Source organism: Epinephelus fuscoguttatus, linkage group LG15 (genome assembly GCF_011397635.1).
Source record: "Epinephelus fuscoguttatus linkage group LG15, E.fuscoguttatus.final_Chr_v1".
In the NCBI taxonomy this organism is placed as follows: domain Eukaryota; kingdom Metazoa; phylum Chordata; class Actinopteri; order Perciformes; family Serranidae; genus Epinephelus; species Epinephelus fuscoguttatus.
The window spans coordinates 13,868,409-13,885,424 of record NC_064766.1 but is presented as its reverse complement, the minus strand read 5'-3'; the positions used below and the strand labels follow the sequence as shown (position 1 = coordinate 13,885,424).

General features: G+C 41.4%; 1 protein-coding gene across 3 annotated transcripts in view; it reads left to right on the top strand.

The window, feature by feature from the left end:
* The window catches only part of LOC125901646 (zinc finger E-box-binding homeobox 1-like), a 74,069-nt gene that overhangs the window by 44,104 nt on the left and 12,949 nt on the right, over window positions 1–17,016 (top strand). For all 3 annotated transcript variants that reach the window (XM_049597413.1, XM_049597415.1, XM_049597414.1), the window contains exon 2: window positions 4,745–4,924. In XM_049597413.1, coding sequence (XP_049453370.1) covers window positions 4,745–4,924 — 180 coding nt within the window. The remainder of the gene's footprint in view (window positions 1–4,744; window positions 4,925–17,016) is intronic.

Sequence of the window (17,016 nt, the reverse complement as noted above, 5' to 3'; positions counted from 1 at the left end):
ACACACATACATGAGAAAGTTGTTGCAGGACTTCTGTGTGTGTGTGTGTGTGTGTGTGTAATAGTTATGTTTACATCATATGAGCTGGAGAGCACTTGTATTGTTTTGTCTTTGCTTCTCTGCTCAGCAGTGTCCCCTGTCCGTTGTTATGGTAACTGCACCCAGGAGAGCAAAGCAAGCACATGATGATGATCATTGACCTCAGGCTTAGCTGTAGTCAGGGTCCACTCTCATATTGTCTGTGAATCATGTCTCTAATTTCAAACAGAAGCAACTGACTGACTTACAAAACAGAGTTTGCTTTTTTACCTCTTGCTTTGTCACTGTCTATTAAAAAACAAGATTGGTGTACATACCTGACACCAGAACTTTATTTAGGCAGGTAGAACGAGCATCTAGATTGCCTGGGATGACACGCTTGATATTTTTTCATTTTTACTAAGTGAAGTTTAAACAAACGTTATGATTTATTCATTTGCTTTTAAGCATCAGTGTTACGCAGATTCTATAAAACATTAAGCAAATATTTTTTTAGAATATTAAAGAGAATATTATCTGACTGAAGAGACTTGTTATAATATTGTAGATGCTGAGTAGAGCAGTTTCACTGTATATTTTAAAGCAATAGAGACTTCTTCATCCGTATCCTCTGTGATATCTCACAAGTCTAGAAAAATAGAGAGAATAATTACAATCCTTAAAAGATAAGGAATTGCATTTGATGTCTGGAATAGATTGTTTAATCACAATATGCAGTAAAATCCAGACAACACATTGCTGCTTAAAGCATTTTTAACAAAATCTTCAACCTCTCTGAATGAATGAAAACAGAATATAAAGGCATGATGCCCTCTCAGTTATTCCCTGTTATCTGGAGCTCAGCTGGTTGCTGTTCCCTCCGGCCACCATTGTTAAGAATAACTCACTAGTGTTGCAACAGGCAGCCTCTGGTGTGGTGAGCAGACACAGGCTGTTTCTCTGAAACTATAGACATTTCTATTACTGGAATCGCCACAAGACTGTCTGTTTAGTAATGCGTGTTTTTGTTTGAATGAACAGAGACACAGTTTGTTGATTTTTAGGAAGTTGCCGCCTGCAGCAGGGGTGTGTTATGGCTGACTGTCTGCACCGAAGTTATTAACTACTCAACTGATCTGCATCTGGCCAAACCGCAGAGGGTGACTGAAGCTAGCATTTAGGTTTTTGGTTACACTGTCCATGGGTAGTCAAATACTAATGCTCAGCTTTCTATCAGAAGTCAGCTGAGCTACAGGTCACATGTAAGAAGTTGTCTCCCTTGGGGTCGGACCAAGTCACGGCACATAGGCACGTGACTCTTTGATCTTTCTTTCATCAATATTTTGTCTCCTGATAACATTTTTCATCTTTATTTAACTAGGATGGTCTTTTAAGATTGAAATATGTCTTGCAAGACAGGGAAGGCCAAAATGTTAGCATACATATGTTAATGTATGTCAGGTGACTGTAATGTCATCACATATGTTTTGAAAATATATCATTTGAAGTACTTTTTAAGACAAAATACCAAAAATTACTGGCCACAGCGTCTGATCTAGTTCCAAATATAAATGTTTGCTGGTTTACCTCGACTTCTGCTGATGTTTGGGTTTTCGACGTTTGGTTGGGTAAAACATTCCGTTAGAAAACATCATCTTGGACTCTGGGAGACTGTTTTGGAAATTTATAACTCTTTCCTGGCTTTTTTTTTAGTATACATTAATTATTTAACTGAGAAAATAACGTGTAGAGTAATCAACACTGCAAGCACATTGAGGATATCATTTTGTTCCCCCTACTCTTGCTATCGCTGACTGTATCACTATCTATGAGACATACTATAATTCTGTACTGAGCCGCAATTAAGCTGCAACCTTTAAAATACAGAAATGTCCAAGGATTTGAAACAGCAGCCAGAAAAAGATGTGTACGTGTCATGTTTCTCTCCATCATCTGGCTTATATGAAATCACAAACCAGAGCTCCTGCATACAAACATATTATGCTCCTCTCTTTCTGCTCCAGCCTCTTATATCGATCCAGACGTGCATCGATCTCACCCCCCGAGACCCCACCCGCCCACCCACACACACACACACACACACACACACACACACACACACTCATACTTTTGCATTCACAGCTCCGTTCGTCTGTCTGGAGCAGTGACAGCATCGTCTCCAAAAGGAACCGCATCATTCCTTGAGGAGTGTGTGTTTGTGTGTGTGTGTGTGTGTGTGTGTGTGTGTAGAAAGCATGTGCTCAGGGTGGGTCTCGGATGTAGATGGTTGTCTTCTGGTCTGCTGCAGTATGTGCATTTGTGCATTTAAGGGTATGTGAGCGGTTAACAACTCCACCTGAAATAGCCTCCCATTTCATGCAGAGGTGCGGAACCACACTTACAAACACACACACAAACACACGTAGAGCTTGCTTTGTGGTTTGGGACCTTCGTGTGTGTTTGTGTGTGTGCGCACCTGTCACCTGTGAACAAACAACGTGAGCTTTCCTGCTCATTAGGCGTCTTCAGCACCTCCACTAAGACGTACAGCTACCCTGCGGAGAGCGTACACACATTTGCACATCATTTTGCTCCCTCACATACATTGGTATATACTCACTGTGCTCACACACAGTCATAAGTGCACACATGCTGACAGTGAAAAAGCAATTAAATACTTACCGCATAGTGCTCATCATCACTTGCATCCTTGTGTACCCACACGTCTCCATCATCTACAACTTCTCTGCTAACACACACGCAAACACACACACACACACACACACAGAACTCGCCCCCTAAATTCCTTCAGACCAGTCCAGTTGGTCCATTTTTCACCCTGAGCTCCCATTAAGAGGCTGTACCCCACAGACAAACTGACTGACTCCAGCATAGTGTAAAATAGATTTGCTTTCTGAGGCTGATATACAAGTGATTATTTTTCCCCTTGGCTGCAGTTTGTCCTTTCTTATGTCTCTCTGTGTACATGACGAGAAGGAAATTGTACCTTGAATCAGAGATTGATGAGACGACGTGATGGAGATTATGTTTTGCAAAGTTTGGAGCAAATGATGCAGAGGATCTGGAGACATGAGATCTGGTTTGGAGTTCAGACTGTTGTGGTTTTGGCTAGTTAATTGGGTTTTGAGAGGTCAGGGTCAGCGGAAATGAAGTTTAATGTAAAAACATTATGCTAAAGAAACATTTTGAAGTCTTCTTAACGCAGAGTTTCTTGTTTTTGTCTAGCAACTCCAGCAAAAGTGAAAGTGTGATGAAAGAACTGCAGCTTCCTTTCCTTACTTTAGTTTCCTATTTTTAATTTGAATATAGAATGACATAATATCCGATGTCTGTTTCTAATTTTAACTGATACAGCAGATAACAAGTACATTGTATTTTCTGGTCTGTGGTGGCTGATGGTCTTGCTTGGTTGAGGTGGGCTAATTGATGCTGTGTTGTGTTGCTTTCCATTGATCCACCTTTCACTAACCGGTTAGCAGGGTTATGTACCTTTAGCATGGGTGTGGGGGTCTCGTCTTGAGGAAATGACCATGAAGATCACAGCATCATTATGGCTGCCATAATTGACACACTTTTAGAACACATTTGCAGTAGATGATTAAAGGATTGCAGTGTTGCATTTTTGCTTTAGCACCTATTACTGCATTTAAAGTGGCTTCAAACTAGAGAGTAAGATCACACAATGCTTTCTTCACAAACGACCAACATACAGCTTGTCTCTGCACTGTTGTCCCATTTACCTCACTGTATATTCTTGTAGACCGTCCAAACCCTATTGGGGCAGGCCTGACGTGCTGGTTTCGGGCCAGGCTGGGCTGTAATGTCTCAAAATTCTCCCAGGCTTGAATCAGGTTGTGTCCTGTGCATATGTTGGGAAAATGAGATGTGTCACAAATATCTGTTACCACACTGAAAAGACTTTAGTTAAGACTTTAGCCTGTCCTAAATAAATTTTTAATAGTTGAAATAAGGGTTTTTAGTCAGGCTCAGGCTACCATGATTTAGGCTTGGGTTGGTGTTGGACAGAAACTGTGGGTTCATGTAGGGTCGGACTGAATTTTCTGGGCCAGATCATAGCTCTGTGAGTGAGTAGAGGAAAACACAAAGGCTGTTTTGGTTGAAGACTTCCATGGATGCTAGAAATCTCACTTTAGTGTGACCAGCCCAAGGCACACCTGTGTAGTAATGATGCTGTTAAATCAGCATCTTGATATGCCACATCTGTCAGGTGGATGGATTATCTTGAAAAGGGGACGTGCTCACTGACACAGACTTTAAGAAATGTGTCAAAATTGAGAGAAATAAGTCTTTTGTGTGCATCGAAAAAGTCTCACATCTTTTATTTAAACTTCTGAAAAATGGTAGCCAAGACAAAGTGTTGGGTTTATATATTTTTCAGTGTATGAAGGAGAGACATTTCAGGAGGCAATCAGACTGGACTCCTTCCAATAGAGGCATATTGCTATGCCTTTCCACATGCAGCGTAGATGCTGATCACACTGATGTCATGTTTGGCAGTCAGTAATTGCAGGTAATTGCCTATATTCTGCATCCCAGATGTTCATCAGAGCTGATTACAGCAGCGGGTTGCTGGCTCCTTAACACTGGGAATCAGAATGAGCGCTATGAGGTGAAGCTGCTAAAATCTTACACTATAAGTGGTACATGTTAGATCATCTTGCATCTCTGTTGCTCTTCTCTGCAGTGACAGACTTCAACAATGGCTTGGAGGCCAGTTCAGACTCTGATGATGAGGACAAGCTACACATTGTGGAGGAGGACAGCCTGCAGGAGCCTGAGGTCGCTAATGCTGATGGGACCAAAACGCAGGACAGCCATGACACCACCACGACAGTATTACCCCACAACGGCTCCTTGAATGGAGGTGAGACACCACCGTAGAAGCAGGAAGGTTATTCGTTTATCAGTATGCAGGTTTTTTTATTCCAGCTAACTGTGCGGTGTTTTTGTGAAGGTAAATGTAGGTCAGATTTTCCCTGGCTTTAGACGAGACTTTCAAGATTGATCTTCCCTATATCTGTTAATCCTGGGACGGTTTGCTGAGCATGTTTGCTCTTTCTCAGCAGTGCCCTCTTTCAGATTCACACAGTAACACAAATTCTCAGCTGGGAGCTGCCCAGTACACCCACAGGCTTACACAAGCTGTCACCACACAGCTCTGCTGCAGCACTTGTGAGATAAGTTAAACCTTTACACAGCTGCACCTTTGGTTGTAGTTCTGGGAGTGTTATTCACATGAATTACACATATTCTCCCAGCCTGTCTGCAGAGTCGATGTCAACAATACTGAATCTAAACCTGTTTCTTTAACAGTCAGGACTTTAATAAAAATAGACAAGTGATAGCAAATAATGTGCACAGAAATGTCTGTATGGCTCGCACTCGTCTCCATCACCGCTGTAAATAAACCTTAAAAAGGTACATTAATAATGGTGTGAGTCAGCTCAGCGTACGGTAGTACTATCATCTTTATATGGACATGCGTTGGCTCCTCTGTTTCAGTAGATGCATTAGAGCAGGTGGTGAGATTATCCACGCAACTGTTGTCAAGTGTAACCGAATCAGGACAGAAGCAGACTTATGTTCACTGTGGCGGCTGTGCATTATTGTGAAACAGTGCTACATGAGCTAAGGTACATATACAGCACAGTTTTTTGAAGTCCTTGCATCTTAATTGAGAAATGTGATGGCCAGATGCCGCCAGGATAAAAACACGTAAAGTAAGCATTCTGCTGCGAGCGTCGGTGTGTGGAAAATCTGAACACGATCACAGCTCTGCATGGTGAGACATTTTCACATCAACAGAGAATATAGAGTGATCACAATACAGAGAAGCAAAGGAGAGCATTCGAAAGAGGGAAAACACGAGGCATGCAGATAGAGAAACAGAAAGAGACAGAAGATGAGAAAGCTAGCATGTCTGAGAAATAGACACGCTTCAAAAATGTATAATCTTGCCCGTCATGCAGAGGGTTTTCTGTATAATCTCCAGCTCTCACATCCTTACTAACAAATCCCTTACATTCCCTAACAGGCTAACACACCTTTCAATAACATAATACTCTGCCCTGGGTCGATTCTCTGCAGGCAGTTCATATCCCAAATCCATGACAATACTCCATTCACACCAGCTATGTGATAGGTGTTTTTCCTCCTTTGTGATTTTGGTCTGGCTTTTGCTTTTTAACTTAACCAGAAACATTTTGTTTCAACTCTTAAAGATTATTTAACTTCTCAAGGCTTTGACAGTTACTGTTAACAGGTTGCACTGGCAACCATTTTGAGAAATTGGCAACCGAATCTTGGGCTTTGGTTGCCATCAGCTGCAAACAGCAAAACGTGCATCCCAGATATTTTTTTATATTTGTTGTATAAGTGGTATTTAAATATTGCTGTTACAGACAGAAAAACCTGGAATGAGACAGCACTGCATGCGACAGTGCTGCAAGTGTGTTGGTGCACTTACTTGCACAGGGATTTGTTTTAGAGACAGTGGCGTAGCAAATTAAGTTGTTTGACTCAAGGTTGAGAAGTTTCACTAACCTGTGCAAATTGATTCAAGTGACAGAGAACCAGATGAACATGCTTGAAGCTTGATACTGCAAAGTATGTACAACACATGTCAGGTATCAGCGGATTTTGTTTGGTTGCTGTAATTAAGCTTTCAAACATTCCTTTATGTCACGTTTTCATTATTTAACTGATGTACTGCGTAGATTCTTAATTACTCAAAATATAATGTGACTAAAAATGGCAACCACATTTTCAGTCTCATGGAGCACAAGCTGATGTCTGTCTGCAAACCTGGCAACCACATTTAAAAGTTAGTGTTGAGCCCTGTTCTCTGCTGCTTCACAGTCTAAGCTCTGTAAATGTGGCCCCTGTATGATGCAACTTTCACACCCATGACAGAAAATAATGGACCAAACAGATTTACAAACAGAGCAGAGATCTGCACAGATATCTGGGTCAACTGTTGTGTGTAGGACCTCTTCTTCACAGTTTTTCATTGTTTGGTATGACAGCAGTATAAGAGACAACCATTTGCTGCTCTGCTTTACACATTATGCAGCGTAATGCAAATACAAGAGATGCTCGGATGAGATTACTGAGCCACTGCACAGATGAAAGTGATGACTGGTGAAGTGGAAATTAGAGTGAAAGTGTAATCCAGTCAGAGTTGTAGAGCAGAGAAGTGAAGCTTATAGAATGTATAAAAGAAAGACAAAATTCTTTTTGCAATATTGATTAATGTACTAAAAATGTAATTACGTCTTTTTAGGTCAACTTTTTATATTATACCTTTTGTTAGCCTGTGGAAACACCCTGACATCAAACTGAAGGCCACTTTATGTTTTGGGATTTTGGGCTGTGTCAGATAAAGTCCGGAAGTTGTGAGAGAAACATGTAGTTTTTGGTCATCAATTAAAAACAGTGGGTATCGCTTGTACTTTAAGATGCTTCCACCAGCGGCCAATTCAGAGTTTATGTGACTACCTGCATCAAATACATACAATGTCGGAAATGTAGGACCAAATTTTCACAGTTTAATTGCTGCTATGAACCACAAACTAACTTACATGCAAACTACAATCATAATGTTGCATGAAAGTTGCAGAGTGCACTGGCTGACAAAGCTGCAGTGCAGATCTGCTTGCATTTAATTAAAAAATTGTCAGAGCCAGGATTCACCAGGTAGAAGTCACACAGTCTGATATGCCTAAAAATAAAGATTGTACAGTTTGACACAAATTGTAACCAAGATTTTATTCGATCCATCTTGCAGTGTGAGCCCACAATAACACCGTCTTCACGTAGCGTATCTGGGAGTATTCTTTACCGTTGATGATTTATGCGTCTGTTTACATCTACCTGCTTTCTCTTTGATCAGGTTAGTTCAATGCTCCTCTCAGCCTTGGGAAACGCCTGCTCGCTCGCAGAGCCAGATGTTGTGCTCTCATCTCTTCTCTGAGTTTCTGTACGACTCTACATCCTGAAGTCTAATCTGCTAATCACACACACACACACACACACACACACACACACACACACACACACACACACACACACACACACACACACACACGTGCGCGCGCATCCTCTTCCTCTGAATTCAATCTCCCCCTCTCCACCCCTCTCTGATAAGTCATAGTAATAAGCTTTATCATTATTCCTTGTCTTCTCTGTCCTCAGATTGGTGTTTCTTTTCAAAATCAATGACTCAAGTTTTTCCCAAAACAGTGCCCACTGGACTGTTAGGGTGCCAAGTCTGAAGAGATAAAAAAATATTATCACCTAAGTGTAGGGTATTCAAATATTAGAGTACCATGAAAAACAGATAGGATAGGACTTATTTGGCCACATGTTCAGTAATATTGTCTTGGCAGGTGCTTGTCCATCTGTTCACTTTAGATTTTTTTTTTTAAATGTTGATGTTCTTTGCCGCATAAATTAACATATTAATGGAAAAAAAACACCTACTAATACCTTTTTAAAAAATGCATCTCTGCTGCAACATCTTTTGAGTAGGGCTGCAACTAACAAACAATGTTTAGTTGATCAAATGTCAGACAGTAGTGAAAAACACCCATGACAATTTTCTTAAGCTCAAGGAGAAGTCTTCAAGTGTCTTGCTGTGTCCAACCAACAGCCAAAAACCTAAATAAATTCAGTTTACTGTCACATAAGGCAAAGAAAAGCAGCAAAACTCGAAAATTTGAGAACCTGAAAGAGAAGATATTTGACATCAACTCATAATTTCAGCTCTGCTTTTGAATGCATATGATTCCACCTACAGTATGCAGTGTGTAAAGACAGGTGTGTTGACTGAAATATTAGTGAAATAACATTTTAATGAGTTTCCTCATTAGCACTGCTAGGATCGTGTTTGACAGTGGGGAGTTGAGTCAGCTAAACTGCTTCTTGTTGGTCTCTGCAGACAGGATTTCTTTGCAGTGCATGTCCACTTGTAGATTAAAACGGAAGAGCTTCAGTCATGCAGGATGCATCACACAGCTTTATTAAACACAGTTTATCGATCAGTTTCCTGCTGTCCTTCCTCTTCTGCTCCCCATTTATAGTTTTAGAAGTTTCCCCAGCTGCAGGAAGTGCAGACAGAAAGCCTCTTTTGGAAGCTTTGTGTCTTTATTTTGTTTTTCACATTGGTTGGCGTTGCACTTCCAGACAGCTTGAGAAAGCTCTTTAAACTCTTAAATTTAAAACTCCCGATAACCTACAGTATAGTAAGACAGTTTGCAGGATCAGCGCTCAGCCATACAAGCACACTCTGAAAAACATGACACACCTTAGCATACACACCAAACAACAAAACTACCTCAAGATTTAATAACTAGAGGCAGAACCAAGTCTGCATTCAACAGCAGAGGTTGATTGGCTTGTGTTTACACCGCTTCTCAATGCCCTTTTAATCCTCGATTCCCAGCAAACAGCTCAGCCTACGCAAGCATCTGCCTTCATCTCAACAGCAGTCAGTTACAGCCAAGCAGGAAATACTAAAACCATGGAGACAGCGAGAATGTGACACTGAGAGATATTGCTCTCAAGGCTTGTTTCATTGTTTCTGAATAAAGCCTTACATGGTGTGAGCAGTGCTCATGAGCGCTGCTCGCTCTCTTTCACTTTGTGTCTCTCCTTCTCTCAACTCTCTTTTTTTCTCCTCTGTGAACTTGCTATTTTTCTACAGTTGCTGGTCTCTTTTCATCTCTTTGTATTCTTCCAGCTTGCCTTCTTTGCTTTTGTTTCCCCTATTTTCCTCTCCTCATTTCTTCTGCTCAGAATCCAACTACAGATATTGTATGAAAGTCTCTCCTCAGTGTTTGAAGTGATAGGTGGTGCTCTGACTTTGGATATTATTAGCTGTTAATTATCCACAGAGGTTTGCTGAGCTTGTTGTTGTTCAGTAAACCTTGATATTGGCATCGTTTCTTTGACTTTTTTGGACTAACTTCTCTAAGTTCTTAGGCCTCATCCTCTTTTTGGGAGGTAGGACAGTGCACACAGCTTCACATCAGCACGGCCTATATTGCTGGCAGACTATGGCTGACAAGTAACAAGAAATTACAACACAGAGATGCAGAGAATTTGTTTTAGGTAACATAAGAAACAGTGTTATTATTGCATTTGTTTTTCTTACCTGTAAAATGTCCAGTTCAGAACATATCATGGTCTTAAGGCCTAGAAACAGCAAACCAACTTAAGAGAACAGGCGGCGCCAAAGGCCCTCTGCTTCGTCGCCTGATGTCGCTCTGTCTTGGCCAGAAAGTTGCACATGATCACACTGAAAAGACTACAGCCGACAGCCAACCAGCACGAATGTTCTGCACCTGTGTGAGAGGAAACAACTCTCCACACCAGCAGATGGTGGTCGTCTGTAATTGTCATGCAAAAAAGGAAACTGGAAGACTGTCTTGATGCTAGTTAGCCAGTTAGCACATTATCAACACATCCAGTGTTAAAAAGAACAGAGCATATTAACCATGCGCCAGTGAACAATAACACAAACCATCACAAAATGCTTTTATGTGAAATTATGTGTAAGATCGATGATAACAAACGATAAAGATGTGTTTTAATTGCATTATGCACAGTGTCAGAGCCTGGCTCTTGGGACATGACAAATATGAGGTAGACACGAGGATTAAGCAAAGCAATTTATTTAACAAAAGTAACTGAATTTGCAATCATAATGAAAAGAACACAAAGAGTTGGATGTGAATGCATGGATGATCATTGTAGTGTGGGAACATTGTAGAGTGCACAAAATAATCAAAGGGGAACCAAGGACTAACCAAGGCTGATACATCACTGGAGAAGGTGCCTGTCTGGCACAGAGGGAGAAGGAGAATGACTGACAGAGCCTCAATTTATAATCTGGGAGCACTGGGCCCAGGTGCCACCATAAAGCCCTGATTACCAGCCCATCCCACACTCAGACCAGTTTAACACACACAGACACTGCTGGTTAGCAGCAGGGGGCACAACACACAGTCACATATTTTTCTTGATGCATCTCTGCTCCTATTATGTGCATGCTCTTCTTACACTTCCTGTGACACTGATCAGTTGCAGATCTCTTCACTTGCCATTCATTTCAGTAGGAAGAATGTGTTTGGTTTTGCCTGCCACAGAGGCCAGTATCAGAACAGTGCTGGTGCAGCTACAACTTTCTCAGGAGGATGTCAGCAGGAACTTAAACCTGGCTGTTTGTATTAAGTAGACGTGTGTGACTTAATAAGAAAGCAGCTGTTTTGGGGTGCTGTATGGGCTTTTTACTGTTTATCGTCAGTGTGGCTTGCAGCATATTTGGTGCAAAATTGAGTACAATATGTAGTGCTGAGCAGAGAAGTATACTTCATTTATTGTCTGAATGCTGTGCTTTCCAACCTTTGATTCTTACCATCAGGTGGCAATAATGTAGGATAGAAAACTACATAATATACAGAGCAACATGCTGAATTTATAAAGGTGTAGTCTGGACAGGGAAGTTGAGGAAATCGGATCACTTCTTTGAGGTCCTGGTATAAGACCGTGCTATAATGTATTTGACTTGAGTCACGCGTTCATCGCATTACCTGTTGTTTTACAGCTGCACCTGCAGTAAAAACCAGCCGTCTCACTCCTTTAGAAAAACATTAACAATCCAGGAAGGAGTAACGTCCTTAGTGTGTGTGCGAGCTCCGACAGTGTTGGAGGGAAGTCATGGAAAAGTCATGAAATGTTGCAGGGCTGCAGAGCCACGTTGGGAACCCTTCAAAGGCTTCGCGTGATATTTTTGGATTGTCTGTCTTTCGCTCCTTTCTTTCCTCCCTGTCTGAGGCAAGAGGAGAAAGCAGGGAGAGCAGCTGGTGTTGAATTGGTCCTCTGGTGAGAGATTAGTGTCTGCTACTCCCCCTGCAGTCTGGGCCGCACTGCAGCTCCAATCCATCCTGCCTTATAAATTCACCACGGACTCACAGTGACAGGTTCTGGCAAGGTATACGAGTGCAGTGCTCTGTGTAGCGGGTGCTTGTGCTCGTGAATAATATGTGTGTGAGCCAGGTTGTGCAAATATGTCCCATTGAGTGTGTATGTGTGCGTGTGTGTGTGTGTGTGTGTGTGTGTGTGTGTGTGCGTGTGCACCACATGATTTCCTGTTTTCATTCCATTCTGATATCCCACATGTGTGTGTTGCAGGGTTCTGGTCGTCATTACTGCGTAGCTTTTTGCGAGGCATGAAGTGTAATTGTAGAGTGTGGTGGGAAAATATGCAGAGAGGTGTATCAGTGAAGGGGGGGGGGGGGGATGATGGAGGGAATGAGGCAAACAAGGAGGGGCAGAATCCAAGAAAGGCAAAGGAGAGGATTGAAAGAAAAGATGAAGGTGCAGAGACAGATGGAGGGAAAGTTAGAGACGAAAACGGAGAGAGGAAAGAGAAATGCCTGATAAGGAGTGGGGGTTAGGACGGAAGGGTAAAAGAGTGATGGAGGGAAGGAAACTTAGCAAAAGACAGGAGGACAGAGGAGGGTGTAGAGGAAGATGGAATAAGTGAGATTACATCCATACCAAACCTGAATCATTTTGAAAACCACACATCAGAAGGAAAACAACTTCATCTCGTCTTCTTCAGCCTACTTCTGATTTTCTGATGGCAAACATTATTACATTGTAGTGTTAAACTTGTGTTTGATGTTTTGTTGTTTTATTTATGGGTATGTTTATGTATGTTGAAAACTGCAGTGGTGTAGTGGAGGGTATACTCAGGTATACGGGGTATGCCCACTTCTTTTTCTGTCCATTTCCAGTATACCCACCTATCAGCCAAAAAGCCATTGTAATATATAGGAGAGTATACCCACTTCCTCCACGCTAACCTGCCTGTCCACTTAGTAGTACACCCACCTCATCAACTACCACTACACCACTGTATCTGAAAATTAAACAAATAAAAACCCAAATCTTAAAGCTTTGTTTACAAAATCCATTGACACCTAGCTATATAGTATATATATCTTTATACATTGTCCATGTACAAAAAATTATGCAAATGTCAGATCTGGCATTGAGTACAGAGAGGACCAAAATCATCTACTCACTATCAAGTGAATCAAATGTGATATATGATTGTGATACTCTATAAAAAAATCAAAAAGCTACTGTATAAATTTTGAGAAATAGACTTTTTCTCTTTCGTTTTGAAGGAGTTTTTCATTTTTTCCTTTCACTCATTGAGACTATGGTGGCAGGTGGTAGGAAATGGCGGCCTCCAGTGAAAATATTTTTTCAACCCAACATGTCCCCCTGGACAGGTTGCATCATTGGGCCATCATCGACATGAGTCAGTACAGATTTGATCAGTGGTCCAGTCACGTTATCACAGTGTAGCATTATCAGGGGAAAAAATAGGGTGTGTCCCCTGGATGGTAAAGCACTGACATGAGTGAATACAGCATCTAATGTCACAGCAGATGTGATGTAAGATTGCAGGAATGTCTAGTAATATCTTACATAATCCTTAAATTTAGTTGTATTTTATGAACCTTAATAATAAGGTTATTGTCTACTGGTAGTCCCCAGGGACCCTTGTGCCACGCCTCAGACACCGCCGCCATTTTCCAGGCAGCAGGGTGGCAGGGATTAGGGTGGGTGACGGGGGGGCAGGCGTCAGATCTGTGCAGAGTGCAGGCACAAAAGCAGACACATCACAGACAATATGACAGTAAGAATAACATTAGTTTCACTCCTGGTGGTTTCTGTCACATGAAGTGAAGACACACCACTGTGTCTATGATTTCAGGACGCAGGACCTGCACCTAGCAACATCACTGTTTGTGTGATTGTAAACTGAATATCTGTGGGTCAAACAAAAACAACAATGTGAAGACGTCACCTGCGGCTATAGGAAAAATGTTCAGTATGTTTTTTGAACATTTCAAAGACCAAAAGATTTATCAATATGAAAATAATCATAAGTTGCAGCCTTTAATACCTGTAAGGAATGAGACACACTAGGTGATTCCGTAGCTGGTCAAACCTTCGTTCTGCTGCAGTGAAACATCAGTCAGTCAGTTTTATGATCACTAAAAGTGCAACCAAGTCAACCTACACTACATGCAAGTTGACAACACCTGCAGTGTGTGATCAGCTCTATCAACATTCAAAGAGAGTGATTACAGAGGGTCGTCAGAAAGCTGTCCCCTTAACTTTTCCCATTGATTCACTGTCAAAAAGCTTTTTCTTTGTAGGTGTCAAATATGCTGGCTCAGTGCGGAGGCTAAAACAGAGAGAAAAGGGTGCTTTTTCAATTTAGCTGGCTCATGCACACTCAGTGCTGTGCCAGAACACATTTTGTGTAGACCCAGACAGCACTGAAGCTGCTGCGGTGTAGACGCGCTGTTAGTGTGGACGTATTCTGGGAGAGACTGGAGAGAAGGAGAGAAACCGCAAAAAAAAAAAAAGGCAGTGATGAGGACAAAGAGTAGAGAAGTGACAAACAAGTAAGGTAAGGGAGAGAAGGAAGGAGGTAATAAGACACTGAGGGATGAGTAAAGAGAGAGAGAAGCATGATGAAAGTTAGATGAGTGTGTCTCAGAGGGGGAAAGCGAGACTTGGAAAGCTTTTGGATGAGATCATGGGAAGCAGAGATCTGTGTGTTTAAAACGAAGCTTAACAGGGCTTGGCCTGGTCCCACCTCTTCACACACACACACACACACACACACACACACACACACACACACACACACACAGCTGCACCTGTCCCTGACAAGGCTCAGCAGGAAGAGGCGTGGCCTTTGGCACCGGTCCTGCCTGCATTTCAAATGCCTGATCTCCATGGCAACGCTGGTCGCAGTTTTACCTCACTGCTTATTCTTATCAATGTTTTTACATGCAGAAAGTGAGGTAACGTGTCTGCCCCAGATACTTTACCACTGTTTTTACACAGATTATTATATAAGGCAACAGCAGAGCTTTAACAAGGTGACAGGCATCATCGGCTACAAGTGATGAAATGCTGTTCAGACCAATTAGTGACGTGGACTCTGTGTCTGCTCGTGATAAGAATGGGAAGAACATTTATTTATACAGCACCTTTCAAAACAATGTTATTAGGTGCTTTACAAGCAAGAGCGAAATATTTTGAGACAAAAACAAGAGAATAAACAGCAAATGAATATGATAAGACGCACGGAGAAAAGCAAAACAGCTGTGAGACAAATAAATCTTGCTACTACACTACAAAGACAAAATCATGTTGCCTTGGTTCTTGCCTTACTTGCCTTTAAACCTGAGAGGCGGGGTGTTGAATAAAAGATGCTATCTAGTTGTATAATGGGAAATGTATGTTTTTGGAGCTTTGTTCCCGCATAGATCTGTGCACATATGCGAGTCGACCGGACGTCTTTTCATTTCTATTAGAACTTCTGTGATCTCCAATGTGTTTCAGAACTCCTTCAGTTTTTTTCCAGTCCAGAATTTGCCTTGAGTACACTGAAAAAACTGAACTCCTACAGCAGATTTCGGATTTACCATATGCACTGTGCCACAGGAAGTTAGCTTAAAGCAAATCAGCTGACAGATTGCTGAATGTTTAGCTCTGTTTATACATTTTTTTCTTAATGACAAGTTCAACGGCATATTTAGCTAGCTAACACTGGTAGCATGCTAGCTGTGTAACTTAAAGAGTGCAGGCCAACCTCCTCACTTCTTTGTCGTCACACATTATTGGTACTTCTTTGACTGTGTACTGCTCCATGTGCATATTACAGAGATTGGACAGCAAAATTAACAAATAAATAAACAAAAGTTACTTTTTCTGCCATTTCTGTGGTGGCGTTTTTATTCATCAGTAAAGAGATGCATTTCCTTGTGTTGAACACTAGGGGCACACTCCGTAAAATATATGGAAGTACAGACTCAAAACAAAACTGCGTGGAAACGAGACATACGCATCAAGATGTCTCTGCTGCCTTTGCTGCCTTGATTTTGCCCACTGTTTGAAAAATCTGTCTCTAATCTGTAGTACTAAGTTGCTTTAATACAGGCATTAACCCTTTATAGACTGTTTATCTACCATTGTGTCAACTAAAATCTTAAAGTTGATATCAGAGTAGGGCTATCCAGTTAAACTGTAATCTTGTATGGACGTACAAAATAAGGGAAACACTGAGAATGCTTCACAGTCTTTAGTCTTACAGCTGCAGTTCATTTTCAGAATAAAGCCTGTGATCCTACACTGACATTTTTTTTTCTTTTTTCTCTTCGGCCACTTTGACCTTTCTTATTCATCTGTTGCTTGTATCAGTGATTATTATTATTATGATCTTGATATGATCAATTTTACACATTGATTGTACAAAAGGTAAATGTGATAAAAGCCTGCCCTCCCTCTCTGCTCTGTAAACATCCAAATATCACTGTAATGTCATGGCAAGTAATAACAGCAATTTCCAGCCTGTATGCCAAACGTGTTCGTGTCTTATTGCGCACAGTCGCTGTTGAAAAAGCTCAGACATTAAGCTTGTGGTTGGTGATAACACTTTTATATGAGTTTGCGACCTTATGCGCTCATGTCAGTGTGTCTGAGAGTCTCTTACTCAAGCTTAATTTAAATACTGTGTTTAACGAGAGGAAGTATTGGGTGAAAACTGACTGCGTCATACTGCTGTTTCACTTTCCTCCTCACTGTCACATTAGAATGAAGTCCAGCCGTCAAATAAGGCTCCTTATAGTTACAGGAAAACACATGCAGTTTCTATTACAGCAGCCAGCTGTTCCATGTGAACTTAGACATCATCAGGAGAGTTCACCCGATCAGATAAGCTGACTGTCGCTGTATACAAGTTATAAATTGAAGCTGGTTTTTATCTCTGCTTTTCAGAAAGAAAACATTACAGTATCAGCAGGATGGAAGGTTTCTCAGTGAATATCAGAGAGGTCATGGCTCTCTGCACAGTGCAGC